The 13,814-nt window shown below is 52.3% G+C and overlaps 1 protein-coding gene and 1 long non-coding RNA gene across 4 annotated transcripts in view; one reads left to right on the forward strand and one right to left on the reverse strand.

Moving 5' to 3' along the window:
• BMP8A (bone morphogenetic protein 8a) overlaps positions 1 to 12,048 on the forward strand; it is a 34,143-nt gene extending 22,095 nt beyond the window's left edge. Inside the window, exons 5-7 of one of the 3 annotated variants that reach the window (XM_045064265.1) lie at positions 623 to 702; positions 1,272 to 1,382; positions 8,595 to 12,048. In XM_045064265.1, the coding sequence (XP_044920200.1) occupies positions 623 to 702; positions 1,272 to 1,382; positions 8,595 to 8,744 (341 nt within the window). In that variant the 3' untranslated portion in view covers positions 8,745 to 12,048. Of the gene's footprint in view, positions 1 to 622; positions 703 to 1,271; positions 2,161 to 8,594 lie in introns of those variants that run through there. The other 2 variants (XM_045064264.1, XM_045064266.1) reach the window with 2 other exon arrangements.
• LOC101680820 overlaps positions 1 to 13,814 on the reverse strand; it is a 31,089-nt gene that overhangs the window by 1,533 nt on the left and 15,742 nt on the right. The gene's annotated exons all lie outside the window — the stretch shown is intronic.

Below are 13,814 nucleotides of genomic sequence, written 5' to 3' on the forward strand. Positions count from 1 at the left end.
GCCACCCAGAAGCGCCTTCTCAGACCTCCTCTGGCTCACCAGGGCTTTTTCCAGAAGTCTGTCAGCAGCAGGTGCCCCTTCCTCCAGGCACTGGTGGCTCTCAGGTCTCCCCTGGGGACCCTGAGGATCCACAGTTGTTTATGTGAAGGTCTCCCCACCGGACCGAGTCCCTCAGGATCGGGGTGGGCCTGCCCTGCCCTCCTGCCCTCCACGGGGAGTCAGCCTTTGGCCTCCATGGAGCCACTCAACCCGGTGGAATGGGTGTGGCAGGAGCAGTTGGAGGAGGTCAGGAGGTGTCTCTGCAGATGAGGAGCTGCCTGATGGCCTGGGGCCCCCTACCCTGTGCTTTGGCGCCTCGGGGGCCACAGGTTGGAAGTCAAAGGAGGCTGGGCTCAGTGCAGGGTTACTCTGTAGCTATCAGGAGCCACCTGAAGCCATGGGTTTCTCGAGCTGGGTCAGGGCACCAGCAGAGCTGCAGGATGGGCTTTATGACACCACATGCCTTAATTCCTCTTCATTTATTCAACAAATGTACCCAGTGGGGTGTCCCTGCCCTGGGAGCCTCCAGGGGTAGCTGCGTGAGCAGGAACCCCAGAAAAGACCTGTGCTTCTGTCCCTGCAGACGATGTTCACGGCACCCATGGCCGGCAGGTTTGCCGGCGGCATGAGCTCTACGTCAGCTTCCAGGACCTCGGCTGGCTGGTAATTTCTGACTGTCCTCCTCCTTCTTAAATGATGGTCCCCACCCAAACATCCTAAGTGTAGCTCCAGGAGGAGGTAGAATTATGGGTGATTTTCATTTTCTCATGCATTAGGCTCTTCTGTGTTTTCTGAAGGGAGAATATCTTACTTTTATTGTGAGAAGTGCTTCTTGGTAAAAACCATGAAAAGAGGGATATTTTGAATCCTCAGCCCTAACAGGTCAGATCTGCAACAGGGAAACGGAGGCCATGGTGGGCAGTGCGCCTGTGCACCTTCTGGGACTGCAGCTCTAGGAGGCGTGGGCGGTAGGGGCAGGTGGGGAGGACAAGGCCCGGGCTGACTGCACATGAGGGGGACAGAGCTGTGCCCAGCCCCACCTGCTGAGAGTCTCCTGGTGGTGCCCAACCTCTTGGGGGAGCCTGTCTGAAGGGACCCTGGGGTTGGCTGACTGGCCTGGGGCTGAGGGCTGGGTGCGGGGCAGTCCCGAGCCATCCTGTGCCGGGTGCTAGATTCAGGAGCTCAGGAGGGGGCATCTGGATGGGACTCACCTTCTCCCCTTACACCCCCAGGACTGGGTCATTGCTCCCCAAGGCTACTCGGCCTATTACTGTGAGGGGGAGTGCTCGTTCCCACTGGATTCGTGCATGAATGCCACCAACCACGCCATCCTGCAGTCCCTGGTCAGTACTGCGTCTGTCTGGTCCGGCTCCCGGGGACGGGGGTTGGCACGGCCCGGTGAATGGAAGCCCCTGCCAGGGGGTCAGGGGGCTCTCTCTGCCCAGAACCTTCCCTGCACACATGAGCAGGGATGGCCCACGCCTGGAGGGAAACGGGTGCCTGTATGGCCGTGTAGACGCCTATGCACCTCAACCTGCATATACTCGACTTACCTGACTGCTGGTGCACACCAACCTCTGTGCACTGCACACACACGTGTGAGGACACCACAGACAGTATGTGGGTACCCAGATTTACAAGACATGCTTGCTCATGGTCAGACACACGACACCTGCGTTAACAGTCGTGCATCCCTCCTGGGGCCCATGTGCTCCGAACACACACATCACCGTGTGCACATGAGTGACACGCACGTGCGCTCAGCCGCCTGCTGCGTGCGTGTGCAGGGAGGGGCGCGGGTGTGCCTCGCTGAGCTGCTGGGCTCCGGCCTCCCCTGTTCACCTCCCTACCGGCGCTTTTTCCCTTTGTGCTTTCCACGGACGGTATGGCTTTGGGTGCTGTGGCCGGGGTACCTTCACAAGCTGAAAAACCTATTGAAATGATTATATGGTTTTATCCCTTTCTCTTATTGATGTATCAGATTGACTGCTTTGTGAATATTGAACAACCGTCACGTCCAGGGAGTAGATTCCACTCAATCATCGTGAATGATTTTTTTAATGTATTGTTGGACTTAGGGTGCTAATATTTTGTTGAAGATTTTGCATCTATGTTCATCAGCAATATTGGCCTATAGTTCTCTTTACCCGTGGTGTCTTTTTCTGGTTTTAGGATCAGGGTAATAATGTTGGCCTTGTAGAATGAATTTGGATGTTTTCCTTCCACTCTTCTTTTTGGGACAGTTTGAGAATAGGTGTAACCCCTTTCTAAATTTCTGGTAGAATTCACCAATGAAGCCTTCTGGTCTTGGACTTTTGTTTCTTGGGTGTTTTACGATTACTGCTTCAATTTCATTGCTGGTAATTGCTCTATTCAACTTTTCTATTTCTTCCTGCTTCAGCTTTCATAGTTTATATGTTTCTAGGAATTTATTCATTTCTTATAGGTTGTCCAATTTGCTGGCATATAATTTTCATAATATCCTTTTATGATCTTTTACATTTCCGTGGTATTATTACTCCTCTTTCACTTCAGATTTTGAGTCTGCTTCCTCTCTTTTTTTTTTTTGAGTCTGACTAAATGTTTACTAATTTTATTGATCTTTTCAAAGAACTAGTTCCCGGTTTCCTTGACCTGATCTATTGTTTTGTTTTACTAAGTATTCTCTGCACCCAAAATGAGGTTCAAACTCAGACCCAAGATTAAGAGTCCCATGCTCCACCAACTGTGCCAGCCAGGTGCCCTGTCTCTTTCTTTCAATTCTACTTTGTTTACTTCTGCTGTAGTCTTTATTATTTCTTTCCTTCTGCTGGTTTTGTTTATTCTTTCCTTAACTCCTTTAGGTGTAAGATTAGGTTATTTGAGATTTTTGTTTGTTTCTTGAGGTAGGACTATATTGCTATAAACTTCCCTCTTAAGACAGATTTTGCTGCATCCCAAACATCTGGGACAATTGTGCTTTCATTTTTCATTTGTTTCCGTGTATTTCTTAAATTTCCTCTTTGATTTGTTGGTTGACACATTCACTATTTGATAGCATGTTATTTAACTGCCATGTATTTGAGCTCCTTCCAGACTCTCTTGGGATGGATTTCTAGTTTCAGAGTGTTATGGTTAGAAGATATCTGGTAGGACTTTAATCTTTTTGTAATTTGTTGAGACTACTTTTGTGGCCTAATGTTATCTGCTCTGGAAAATGTTCCCTGTGTACTTGTAAAGAATGTGTATGAAGGCAATGTGTAAAGAATGTGTATGAATGCATTGTGTATGAATGCATTGAATAGATGTTAAAACCATCTGGTCAAATGTGTCATTCAAAGACAGTTTTCTTATTGATTTTGTTCCAATGAGCTATTAATGTGACTGGGGTGTTAAAGTCCCTGATATTACTGTATTATCATCAGTTACTTCATGTTTGTTATTTACTGCTTTATGTATTCAAGTGCTCCCATGGTGGGTGTATAAATATTTATAATTGTTATATCTTCCTTTTTAAAGATTTTATTTTATTTATTAGAGAGGGAGCGTGAGTGGGGAAGGGGGCAGAGGGAGGAGATTCCCTACTGAGCAGGGAGCCCAATGCAGGGCTCAATCCCAGATCCCTGGGATCATGACCTGAGCCGAAGGTAGAGGCTTAACTGACCAAGCCACTCAGGTGCCCCCCCCCCTTTTAAACAATCGTTTTATCTTCTTGTTGGATTGTTCCATTTATGATTATATAGTGTCATTCTTTATCTCGTTACAACCTTTATTTTATTTATTTTTAAAAGATTTTATTTATTTGACAGAGATCATAAGTAGGCAGAGAGGCAAGCAGAGAGAGAGGAAGGGAAGCAGGATCCCCACTGAGCAGAAAGCCTGATGTGGGCCTCCATTCCAGGACCCTGGGATCACGACCCGAGCCAAAGGCAGAGGCCTTAGCCCACTGAGCCACCCAGGCACCCCACAGCCTTTATTTTAAAGTCTATTTTGTTGCATATGAGTATTGGTGTCCTGATTTTATTTTCGTGTCTGTTTGCATAACTGCTTCTCCATCCCTTTACTTTCAGTCTGTGTCTTTAGACAGCAGGTGTCTTTAGATCTGAAATGAGTCTCTTATGTAGGCAGCATATATATGGGTTTGGTTTGCTTTTGCATCAATTCCATCACCCAGTCTTTTGATTGGAGCACTTAGTCCATTTACATTCAAAGTAATTACTGATGAGGATGTGTGTATTGCCATTTTGTTACTTCTGTTTCAGTTGTTTTTATATTTCTTAGCTCCTTTCTTCCTTTGTTCTCTTATGACTAGTGGCTTTTTTTAGTGACATATTTGGATACCTTTTCCTTTAATTTTTGCACATCTGTTACTGGGTTTTGATTTGCAGTTATCATTAGGTTTGTACATAACATCTGCTGCATAGAGCAGTCTATATTAAATTGATGGTTGTTCAAGATGAGCCCATTCTTTACAACCCCCACCCTTTTCATTTAGGTGTATGTTGTCCTGCTTTACATCCTTTTATTTTCTGAGTCCCTTGACTGATTTTTATAAACATACTTATTTTTACTGCTTTTGTGCTGCTTTTCTTAATTTTAGAGTCTTTTCTGTCCACTCAAAAAGTCTTAACACTTCTTATAGGGCTGGCTTAGTGCTCATGAATTCCTTTAACTTTTGTTTTCTGGGAAGCTCTTTATCTGTCCTTCTATTTGGAATGATAGCTTTCCTGGATAGAATATTATTCCTGGCTGCAGGTTTTTCCTTTCAACACTTCGAAGAGATCACGGCACTCCTTTCTGGCTTGCGATGTTTCTGCTGAAAACTCAGCTGATAACCTTATGGGGTTTCCCTTGTATGTGACTGTTTTTTTCCTCTCTCTCTCTCATTGCTTTTTTTTTTTTTTAATTTCATTTACTTATTTGACAGAGAGAGAGATCTCAAGTAGGCAGAGAGGCAGACGGGGGGGGGGGGGAAGCAGGCTCCCTGCTGAGCAGAGAGCCCGATATGGGACTCAATCCCAGGACCCTGAGACCATGACCTGAGTTGAAGGCAGAGGCTTAACTCACTGAGCCACCCAGGCGCCCTCTCTCGTTACTTTAAAATCTCTTTATCACTGCTTTTTGCTATTTTAATTACTATGTGTCCTGGTGTAGCCCTCCTTAGGTTGATTTTGTTTGGGGATTCTCAGTACCTTCTGAATCTGGATTTCTGTTTCTTCCTTCCACTTCTTCAGCTGTTATTTCCTCAAATAAATATTCTGCCTCCTTTTCTCTGCTTGTTCTGGGATCCCTATAATGCAGATGTTATTTGCTTGATGGTGTTGCTGAGTTCCCAAAGTCTACTCTCATTTTGCGTATTTGTCCCCTCACCTGGTGAACATGATTACTTTCCATTACCCTGTGCTCCAGGTCCCTGAGTCATTCTCTGAGCCCTCTGGCCTACTATTTATTCTATCTGGTGTGTGTGTTTTAAAAGTCATTTGTTGTGTCCATCTCTGATTGGTCCTCTTTTATCTCTTTGTTAGGAGTCTCACTGATATTCTCTATTCTTGGCAAGTATGGGATCATTTTGATCACTATTTTAAATTCTCTATCAGGTATATCATTTACCTGTTTTCCTTAGGTCTCTTGCTTTGGTTTTGTCCTGTTCTTTCATTTGGAACATGTTTATCTCCTTATTTTGTCTAACTCTCTGTGTCTGTTTTTCTGTGTTAGGAAGGTCACCTACGTCTCCTACTCTTATAAGTAGTGGTCTTCTGAAGAAGAGGTCCCGTAGTGTCCTACAAGTGTCCCCTGTTCACTGGAACCTGATGCCTCACAGGATGTCTCCTATATGTGTTGGATACAGCCTGCTGTTGTGGCTGAGCTGCTTTTTCTTTCAGTCTGATTGTCCGTGATGGCTCTCTCTGCCTGTTGTGGGTAGTGTTTGGTCTCTGTGGCGGTGGAGGGCCAGTCTGGGGCCACGGCAGCCTTGAGTGGAGTCATATCAGGCATTTGTGAAACGCAGCAGCACCAAACCACAGGGTGTTTTCCTGTGTTGTCCCCTGAGCAGCTTTTGTTGGTGTGTGGGGCCTATAATAAGACCCGCTGTCTGTCCCCAGTCACCTGCTGGGGCGCAGCCTGACTGGTGCATGTAGTAGTCATCTTTGCCTGGGGCAGGAGTCTCGTTGGGGGTCCTGTGGGGCTGTGTGCACACCACCGTGCTTATGGTACAACCTTGATTGGGCTCCAGCCCAAGACTCTACTGGAGGGGGTGGGTTTGCCAAACTCATGGGAGGTGGGCTACACAGTGTTTGCCAGGGTGGGGGGGTGCTGTGCTGGTGCTCTGCAGGAGGACACTAGCCTCTGCAGGAAGCGAGGCCAGCCAAAGCTCAGGGGGGCTGGTGGGAGCAAGGTTTGTGCGACCACCCTCTCTCTGCAGGAGGGGACCCACGGTGCTGGAACTGAGGTGGGCATGGCTGCAGGAGGGGGGTGGCAATGTAGGTGGGGGGTATTGTGGGTTCCCCACAGGCTGTGTATTTATGCTGGGGGACGGGAGGGAAATGGTGCCTGTCCACTCCTTTGTTCCCAAAGGAATCCCCCAACATCTCTGTGCCCGGGATCACACTCAGGGGTAAACAGCTCTCCCTCCCCTATGGCCCAAGGTTTCTTCCAGCTGCTGCTTCTGTGTTGGATCTCTGTGGGCCATCTGTCCCACTGTCTCCATAGGCAGGGACTCTGTTTCCTCCAGCCTTCCCAGAACCAGGCTGCTGAATTTTCAAATTCCAGGATTCAAGTCCTGCTGGTTGTAAGAACTCATGAAATTCAACTCCTCTGGTTTCCAAAGCCCAATGTTATAGGGATTTGCCTTCCCCATGCAGCTCCTTATTAGTGTTTCTGTCCCCTATCTCAGACAGATGCCAGGCCTGGGGAGCTTCCTGCCACGCTTCTGCCCTTCCTGCTCTCTTCCATGTGGCCTCTTCTCTGCCTCTGGTTTTGGAGTTTGTTCTGGTCCTTTGGTCATTTTCTGCCTTACTTACAGGGATAGGTCATCTAGCTGTATGTGCAGGACGGAGTGAGCTCAGGGTCCCCCCCCCCCCCTGCCATCTTCTACCAACTCTGCCATTCCTAAGTGCTTTAAATGTTCTTGATTCTGGGGTTGAGATTTCTTTCTAGAATGTTTACCTAGAATCCCAGTTCCTGGTATCCCCGAGCCTATTTGTCTAGTAAGAGGTGGTTGAAGGTGAGGCCCCCAGGGGAGAGAAACTGCACCTCACTGACAGGGGCTTCGGCTCTGCAGCCCTGCATTCCTCGCGTCAAGTGGGATGGATATGCTGTCCCCAGCCCCCCGAAGCCACCTTCCAGGAGGAGCTCAGGAGTGATGAGACCTGTGAATCCCCGGGCTGTCCTTGATGCACGTGCTTCATGCTCCTCCTGGCTCCTGGGCGCCTGCAGCTCCCAAGTCAGGATGGCTCGATGGGCTCCGGCTGGAGGTGTTGGGTGGCCAGGAAGGTGATGCTGGAAGTGGTCAGAGGCCGAGTCACAGGGCCTTGGGGTCCCACTTATGGTGCCAGGTGGGTGGACTTAATCCTATGTAAACTGAGAGGCTGGTGCAGGGGGTTAGCAATGAAGTCTCCGGAGCTGACTTACTCTAGAAGCGTTGCTCTGGCTGCAGTGTGCAGGTGGGCAGGATCAAGGGTGGGGCAGGCAGGGAGCGGCTCGGGGACCCTGTGGTCCCCTGACAAGGGGTGGGGCAGGGCTGCTGTCCAGAGTAGGTGGGGGTGGGGGTGGGGGTGAACCCTGGGGTCTGCAGGTGAACCCAGGGATAGGAGGCCTTGTCTGGGGACAGAGTTGCTGTTGGAGTAGAAGGACTGCTTTGTTGTGCTTTCCCGTGGGTCCTGTTTGTCTACCGGCATGTTCCCCGTCTCCCTAGCCCATCTCACCACTGCTCAGGAGAACTGTTTTTAGGAGGCCTGAGGCCACTCCCTCAGCAGGCTCTTTGCTGGCAGTCAGGCTGTTAGGAGGGTCACAGGTCCCCACACCTGGTCCCTGTCCTGCCGCCGAGAGCCACGTGACTCAGCATCACACGTGGCCTCCACATCCCTGGTCTCCGGCTGCCCAGAATAGGAGCTGCCTTGGAGGTCATTGTCAGGGCTGGGAAGTGCTTTGAGGAGTAAGAGCGCCGGACACTCTGGGGGCAGACCGAAGATTCTGGGCTTTGTTTGGTTCTGGGAACATTCACTGGCCCACATTTGGGAGGGGAGACAGACGGCAAACAGCTAATGGGGACAAGAGATGATCAGACACATCATGAAAGCACAGAGAGAGGAGCAGAGGGGACCTCGGAGGGCTCCTGGGCACACCATGTGCTGGGGTGTCCTGTCTGAGGGGAGCGGGTGGGCCCTAAGGGCAGCGGGCCAGGGCAGGGGTGAGGGGCACAGGGTGGGGCAGGTCCCCGCATGAGCACCTGCCTGCACTACAGGCAGAGGATGGAGCAGGGGAGGATGAGTGGCCAGAGACTCTGGGGCCAGCGAGGGCGGGGGTGCCAGGGCAAGGCTGCTGTGTTCACACCTTTGCTGCCCCCCTGCTCCGGCCAGGTGCACCTGATGAAGCCAGATGCAGTCCCCAAGGCGTGCTGCGCCCCCACCAAGCTGAGCGCCACCTCCGTGCTCTACTACGACAGCAGCAACAATGTCATCCTGCGCAAGCACCGCAACATGGTGGTCCGGGCCTGTGGCTGCCACTGAGGCCAGTGCCCGCCGCGGGGGGACCCCCCGCCGAGGGTAGGCCCCTCTCCAGAGCCAGGAAACCTTCCAGGGCCATCACTGCTCAGGTGGAGTGGCAGGGAGGGCCCGCCACACTCCTGCCACAGCCTGCCAGGGTCTCCCCAGACCTCTCTGCCCCTTCCCCTGGGCTTTGTGGCAGATGGGCTGGCGCAGCTCTGACAGGCCTAACGCCCTCAGCAGCCCCAGACACACAGACCGCACTGGGTTCCAGTTGGAAGTCCTGCCTTAGGACGCATGCTGGGCCACCCCAGCCCAGACTGGCTGGCCCAGGCCCATCTGAGGGGCATCTGGAGCGTGAGGCCGGCTGGCTGGGCTCTGAGCAGGGAGGGGGCGTCTTCCCCTTTCCAGGCAGCACACTGGGCATTTCCAGAGCACGCACTCGCCTTCAGGACCGTGTATTACTAGCAGTTAGCACATTAGAAACAGAACAACCCGGACAGGCCTCGTACTAAGACAGACAGAAGCCAAGAGGGATGATTTATGGCGTGTCTTCCCCTCCTGTGGGGAAGAGGTGACCACCGCCTGCAGACGTGGATAACCTAGGGGGCGTCCAGTTCCCTCCAACTTTTCCATGTGAGGTTCTGCACTAAGACAAAGTTAGCTCTCAAGAAGTGATGACAGTGGCCACAGTGGGAGGTCCATGGCACTCAGGCCCCTGCTCCCCAGCTCCTTACCCACAGCCAACGTCAGTAAGCAGCCCGGGTGGATTTTCCAGTGACCTGGACTGGCCTCAGAACCCTCAGCACAGAACTCCAGACACCTAGCAGCTTGAGCTCGGGTCCCCCTTCTGCCACACTAAGGAGCAACCATTTCACCCACAGACGGTACCTGGGCCACCGCAGGCCGGGCCCAGGGCCAGGGTGGGAACTATCTGGTAGAGTCCAGGACTTAAGAACAGGTTGTTCACCAGTCTGCACCACCCTGTGCGCCCAGGAGCGCCTTCCTATTTCTCAAGACCTGTGAGCCAAAGAAAAGGCCCCTGTCCCAGGGGAGTGACAGGCAGTAACAAGGCTGGCCCCGGGTGGGGAGGTTCCCGGAAACCACTGTTCTCCTTGGAGCAGCCGCCCCAGGCAGCTGGGCTGTTTATTTGATTTCTGACTTGCTAAGCCTGTAATTTACCTGCTGGAACAGAGAGAGTCCAGCTGCCCGAACCCTAAAATACTGTGTCATCAAAAGCAGCTCGTGGGCCCGCCCCACCCCACAGACACAGCCCAGCCCAGGTGGAGCCCTCCATGTGCCCAAGGATGAGTCCTTCAGGAGTTGCTCTGCACCCCGAGGAGGGGCCTGGGCCAGCAGGTGTGGACGTTGGGGCCCTGCTGCAGGACAGCGGCCCCTCCACAGGGATGGGGAGGGGAGTCTGGAGTGAGTGCAGAGGGAGACCCTCCCCGTGTACACCGAGGGTGCACCCAGACTATCTGCGAGGTGGGCAGTTCCCTAGTAGCACGGGGCTGTGACCTCAGGCTGGCAGGGATTGGAGCACAAAGTGGCTGGAGTGTCAGGAGACCTGTATTCTGGTTCCAACTCGGCCACTGACCTGTTTGCTATCCAGACAAGGCCCCTTCCAGATTCAAGCTTCAGTTTCTCTTCTGTGACATGGGGACACAGGACTCCTTCCTCAGCCTGAAACCCGGACCCTCCCTTCTCTGCCACGGCCCAGACATAGCTTGAGTCCAGCTGCCACAGGACATGAAACCTGCCATCTGGGGACCTTAGCTAATGGCTCTCTCCTCCTAGCATCAAGGCAGTGGAGGTTTGGAGACTTTGGACAAATGTCAGTATTTGGTCTCTCCAGCGCCTAGCACATACCCTGGCATGCTCTGGAAAGCTTGTAAAATGAATGCTTTAAAGGTGCAGACTGCCTTGGCCACTGGGTATGCCGAGCAGGCACATCAGTACCATGATCTGAGTCCCTTTCTGTACAATCAGGCCAAAAGTAGACTGGTCATCGCCTTTCAGACAGACTTCTAGAACCTCCAGCCATCCAGGCAGCCACCAAATGGAAACCAAACAAAAAAGGCTTCAGAGAACAATGGATGCAAAGTCAGTAAAGGGACAGACATCTTGTTTACATGGTTGCCCTGGCAGCCCAGACTTCGTTCAAGGCTGCACATTAGAAGCCTAAGGCTGGTCACCTCAGGCCCACTGACAGCAAAGGAATGCTTCCAGGAAGAGAGGCCAGAGGAATAGCCAAGTTTGAGGCCCTTAGTGTATGTGGGGGGGGAGGGGGGCACTGCTCTGTGTGCCTCCCCCGCCAGTGCATCTCCACCATTATAGCACAGCCCTGGCCGGATGCCAGCCCATCAGGCAAAGCCCTGTTCTTGGGTCTCTCTGAAGGGACGTGGATAACATGCTTCAAGAAATGCCCAGAACTACACAGGAAAGGGGGCTGTGAATAAGGCAGGGTGGGTTTTGGAGCCAGGAGACCTGGCATGGAATTCTGGCTCTGCCTCTTGTTAAACTGACCAAATTCTGAGGTAGAAGATTTTTCCCTCTCAATGGGGTATCGGTTCTGCCCTTCCAAGGCCATCAGGGGCAGATCAGGTGGGGTCTGGTGCGTCCACGAAAGCACTCGGCACGGCGTCTGCATGGTGTCCAGTGACCGGCATCTGCCAGAGGTCTTAGTTTGAATGAATGTGTGTATCTGGGCCTCCCCTGTTGGCCTTGCTGTTAACACCTGCTCCTCCCAGAATATGTCCAGGAGATGTTGTGTTACTTTAAAGCTGCACTTTTCCTAAAAAATCTAAATGTGGTCCTATCTCGGGAGGAGGTAGGGACTCACACAGTCCCCTGCCTGTGGAAGTCCCAGCCTCCAGGGACAAACAGGGACTCACAGTGAGCCATGCGACCTGGCACCTCTGCTGAGGACGGAGCTGTTGTGTCCCCACTCCCGACATCCAGCACCGACCTGTGACCTCCAGGAAGCTGAAGTGGGGGTGTCCTGGAATTTCTCTTCTTACTGGGAAGCCTTGAGCAAGCACTTGGTTCTTTAAAATTTTTTTCCTTGCTGAAGAAAATATTATGTGTGCGCCAGGGAAATTTTTGAAAATAAAAAGCAGAATACAAATACACATAATCCCAGCACACAGAGCTAAGCATTGTTAATAATCCCTTCCAGTCTTTTTCCTTGACACACATGTCTGTCTTTATATAGAATATATGGATTTTTTGCAAAGTTAGGATCATATTCTATGCACTACTTGATCTGATTTACTCAATCTATGACATATTTAGAAAATTTGTTATTAAATCTTCTTTGAAAACATAACTTGCAGCATCCTATCCCTTGACCTCTGTCCCAGTTCTGTCACCATTCTTTCCCTGGAGGCAGGTGTGGGGCACCCACGACCCTGCTCTCGGGAGCCCTGGCCCAGCCCCGGAAAGGCAGGCAGCTGGGTGCTCGGGTCACCAGCCAGGAATCTCGGGACCCTACATCTCACCACCTGCAGGGGGGTGGTTACGGGTGGACCCCTGTGATGGGGAAGCCCTCGCACAACAGAGAGAGTGCGGCTGCCACCCTGTGGTTCCCGGTCTGCCGGCTTCCTGCTGGTCCTGCCTTCCCAGGGCGACCAGGGAAGCAAAGTAAGGGACCCGGCCCTCCCACCTCCCAGGTTCACAGGGTTGTGACGGGTCCTCCCTCCTGGGGCTCCAGGCCAGCCTGCTCCCTCCCCTTCCCCACATGCCCTCCTGAGAGCCAGCCTTGTTGAGGACGTGGCAGACCTGTCTCCTCTCACAGACGTCACACCAGCCCCGAGCAGCTGCCATTATCCTGGCCTCACTGCTGCCTGTCCTGACAGCCATGACTGGGCAGCAGTGAGAGGGAGGCCTGGGTTAGGGAGCAAGGGTCCCTGCTGGGAATCCTGCAGGTGGAGATCCCAGCCACAGAGGTGGGCCCCAGCCCACCAGAGGGGGACGAGTCCCACCCAAAAGCAGAGGCCAAGGTTGGCCTACGATGCCAGAGACCGGGCTAGCAGCATCCCCTCCCCCACAGGAGCTGGCCTGGGGTCCCAAGCCAGTGGGCTTCTCTCCTCCCTTCCAGGCTCAACCTGACTTCAACCCAAAATGAGAACCAGCCCTGCCCAGCGGTTCCTGAGCTTCAAGCCTTATCTAGAGCCCCTGGCCGGCAGCAGGGGAGCGGGCGGCAGCCCTGGACATTGTTTCTGGTGACCGATGGGACATGCTGGGAGGTGGCCCGGCTGCCAAACACTGGTGTAGGCAGCGTGGTATGCCACACTACAAGCTGTGGCACCAGACTTCGATTTCCACTGGTTATGGGGTCCGGGGGTGGGAAGCATCTCTGGCTGACTCCCCAGCACCAAGCACACAGGAGTCTCCGGGCCTTCTCAGTGCAACAGTGCCGACCAGTGGGTCAGTGACTGAACAACGGGTGGCCTGGTGCCCATCACACTCACGGCCATGTGTGAGGGCACCAGTGGAGCCTAGCTCAGCTACCTTGCTGGCCTGGGAGCAGGGGACACGAGGACCGAGGCCCTCCTGCACCAGCTCTGACCTCGGCTGCTTGCGGGGGTCGGACAAGGGTGGGAGACGGCGAGGGAGGGTCTTGGCCTTGGAAGATGGTTCAGTCACAGCTGCAACCTCTGCAGACTCCTGGGACCTGGCTGGCAGGCAGCAGCACAAAAGCTAGGACTTATGTTATGGGAAGTGACGCCCTCAGAGGGGTGTGTGTGCACACTGCCGACAGCCCTTCGAGCAGGCCCCTCAAAATCTAGGATAACACCATGTGGATCCTTAGTTTTTTGCTCAATGGACAGTCAAGGAAATGGTGAGCAGAGCTGCTTAAATCATTTTAGATTGGTTTGTGCTTTCATTTCTACTTTGTAACCAGGCTAAGCCCCAGTGTAGCTCACAGTCTAGCCACTCAAAAGGTAACTGTGGATTCGTCTCGGGAACGCAAAACTGGTTTAACATCCAAAAAGCAATACAATACAGCACCTTAACAGAATAAAGTACAAAAGACACACAATTCTCTCCATAGACACGGAAAAGGCATGTTATAAAACCAACACCTTCTCA

This window comes from Mustela putorius, unplaced genomic scaffold (genome assembly GCF_011764305.1).
Source record: "Mustela putorius furo isolate JIRA1106 unplaced genomic scaffold, ASM1176430v1.1 tig00003853_pilon_pilon_pilon, whole genome shotgun sequence".
Classification (NCBI taxonomy): Eukaryota; Metazoa; Chordata; class Mammalia; order Carnivora; family Mustelidae; genus Mustela; species Mustela putorius.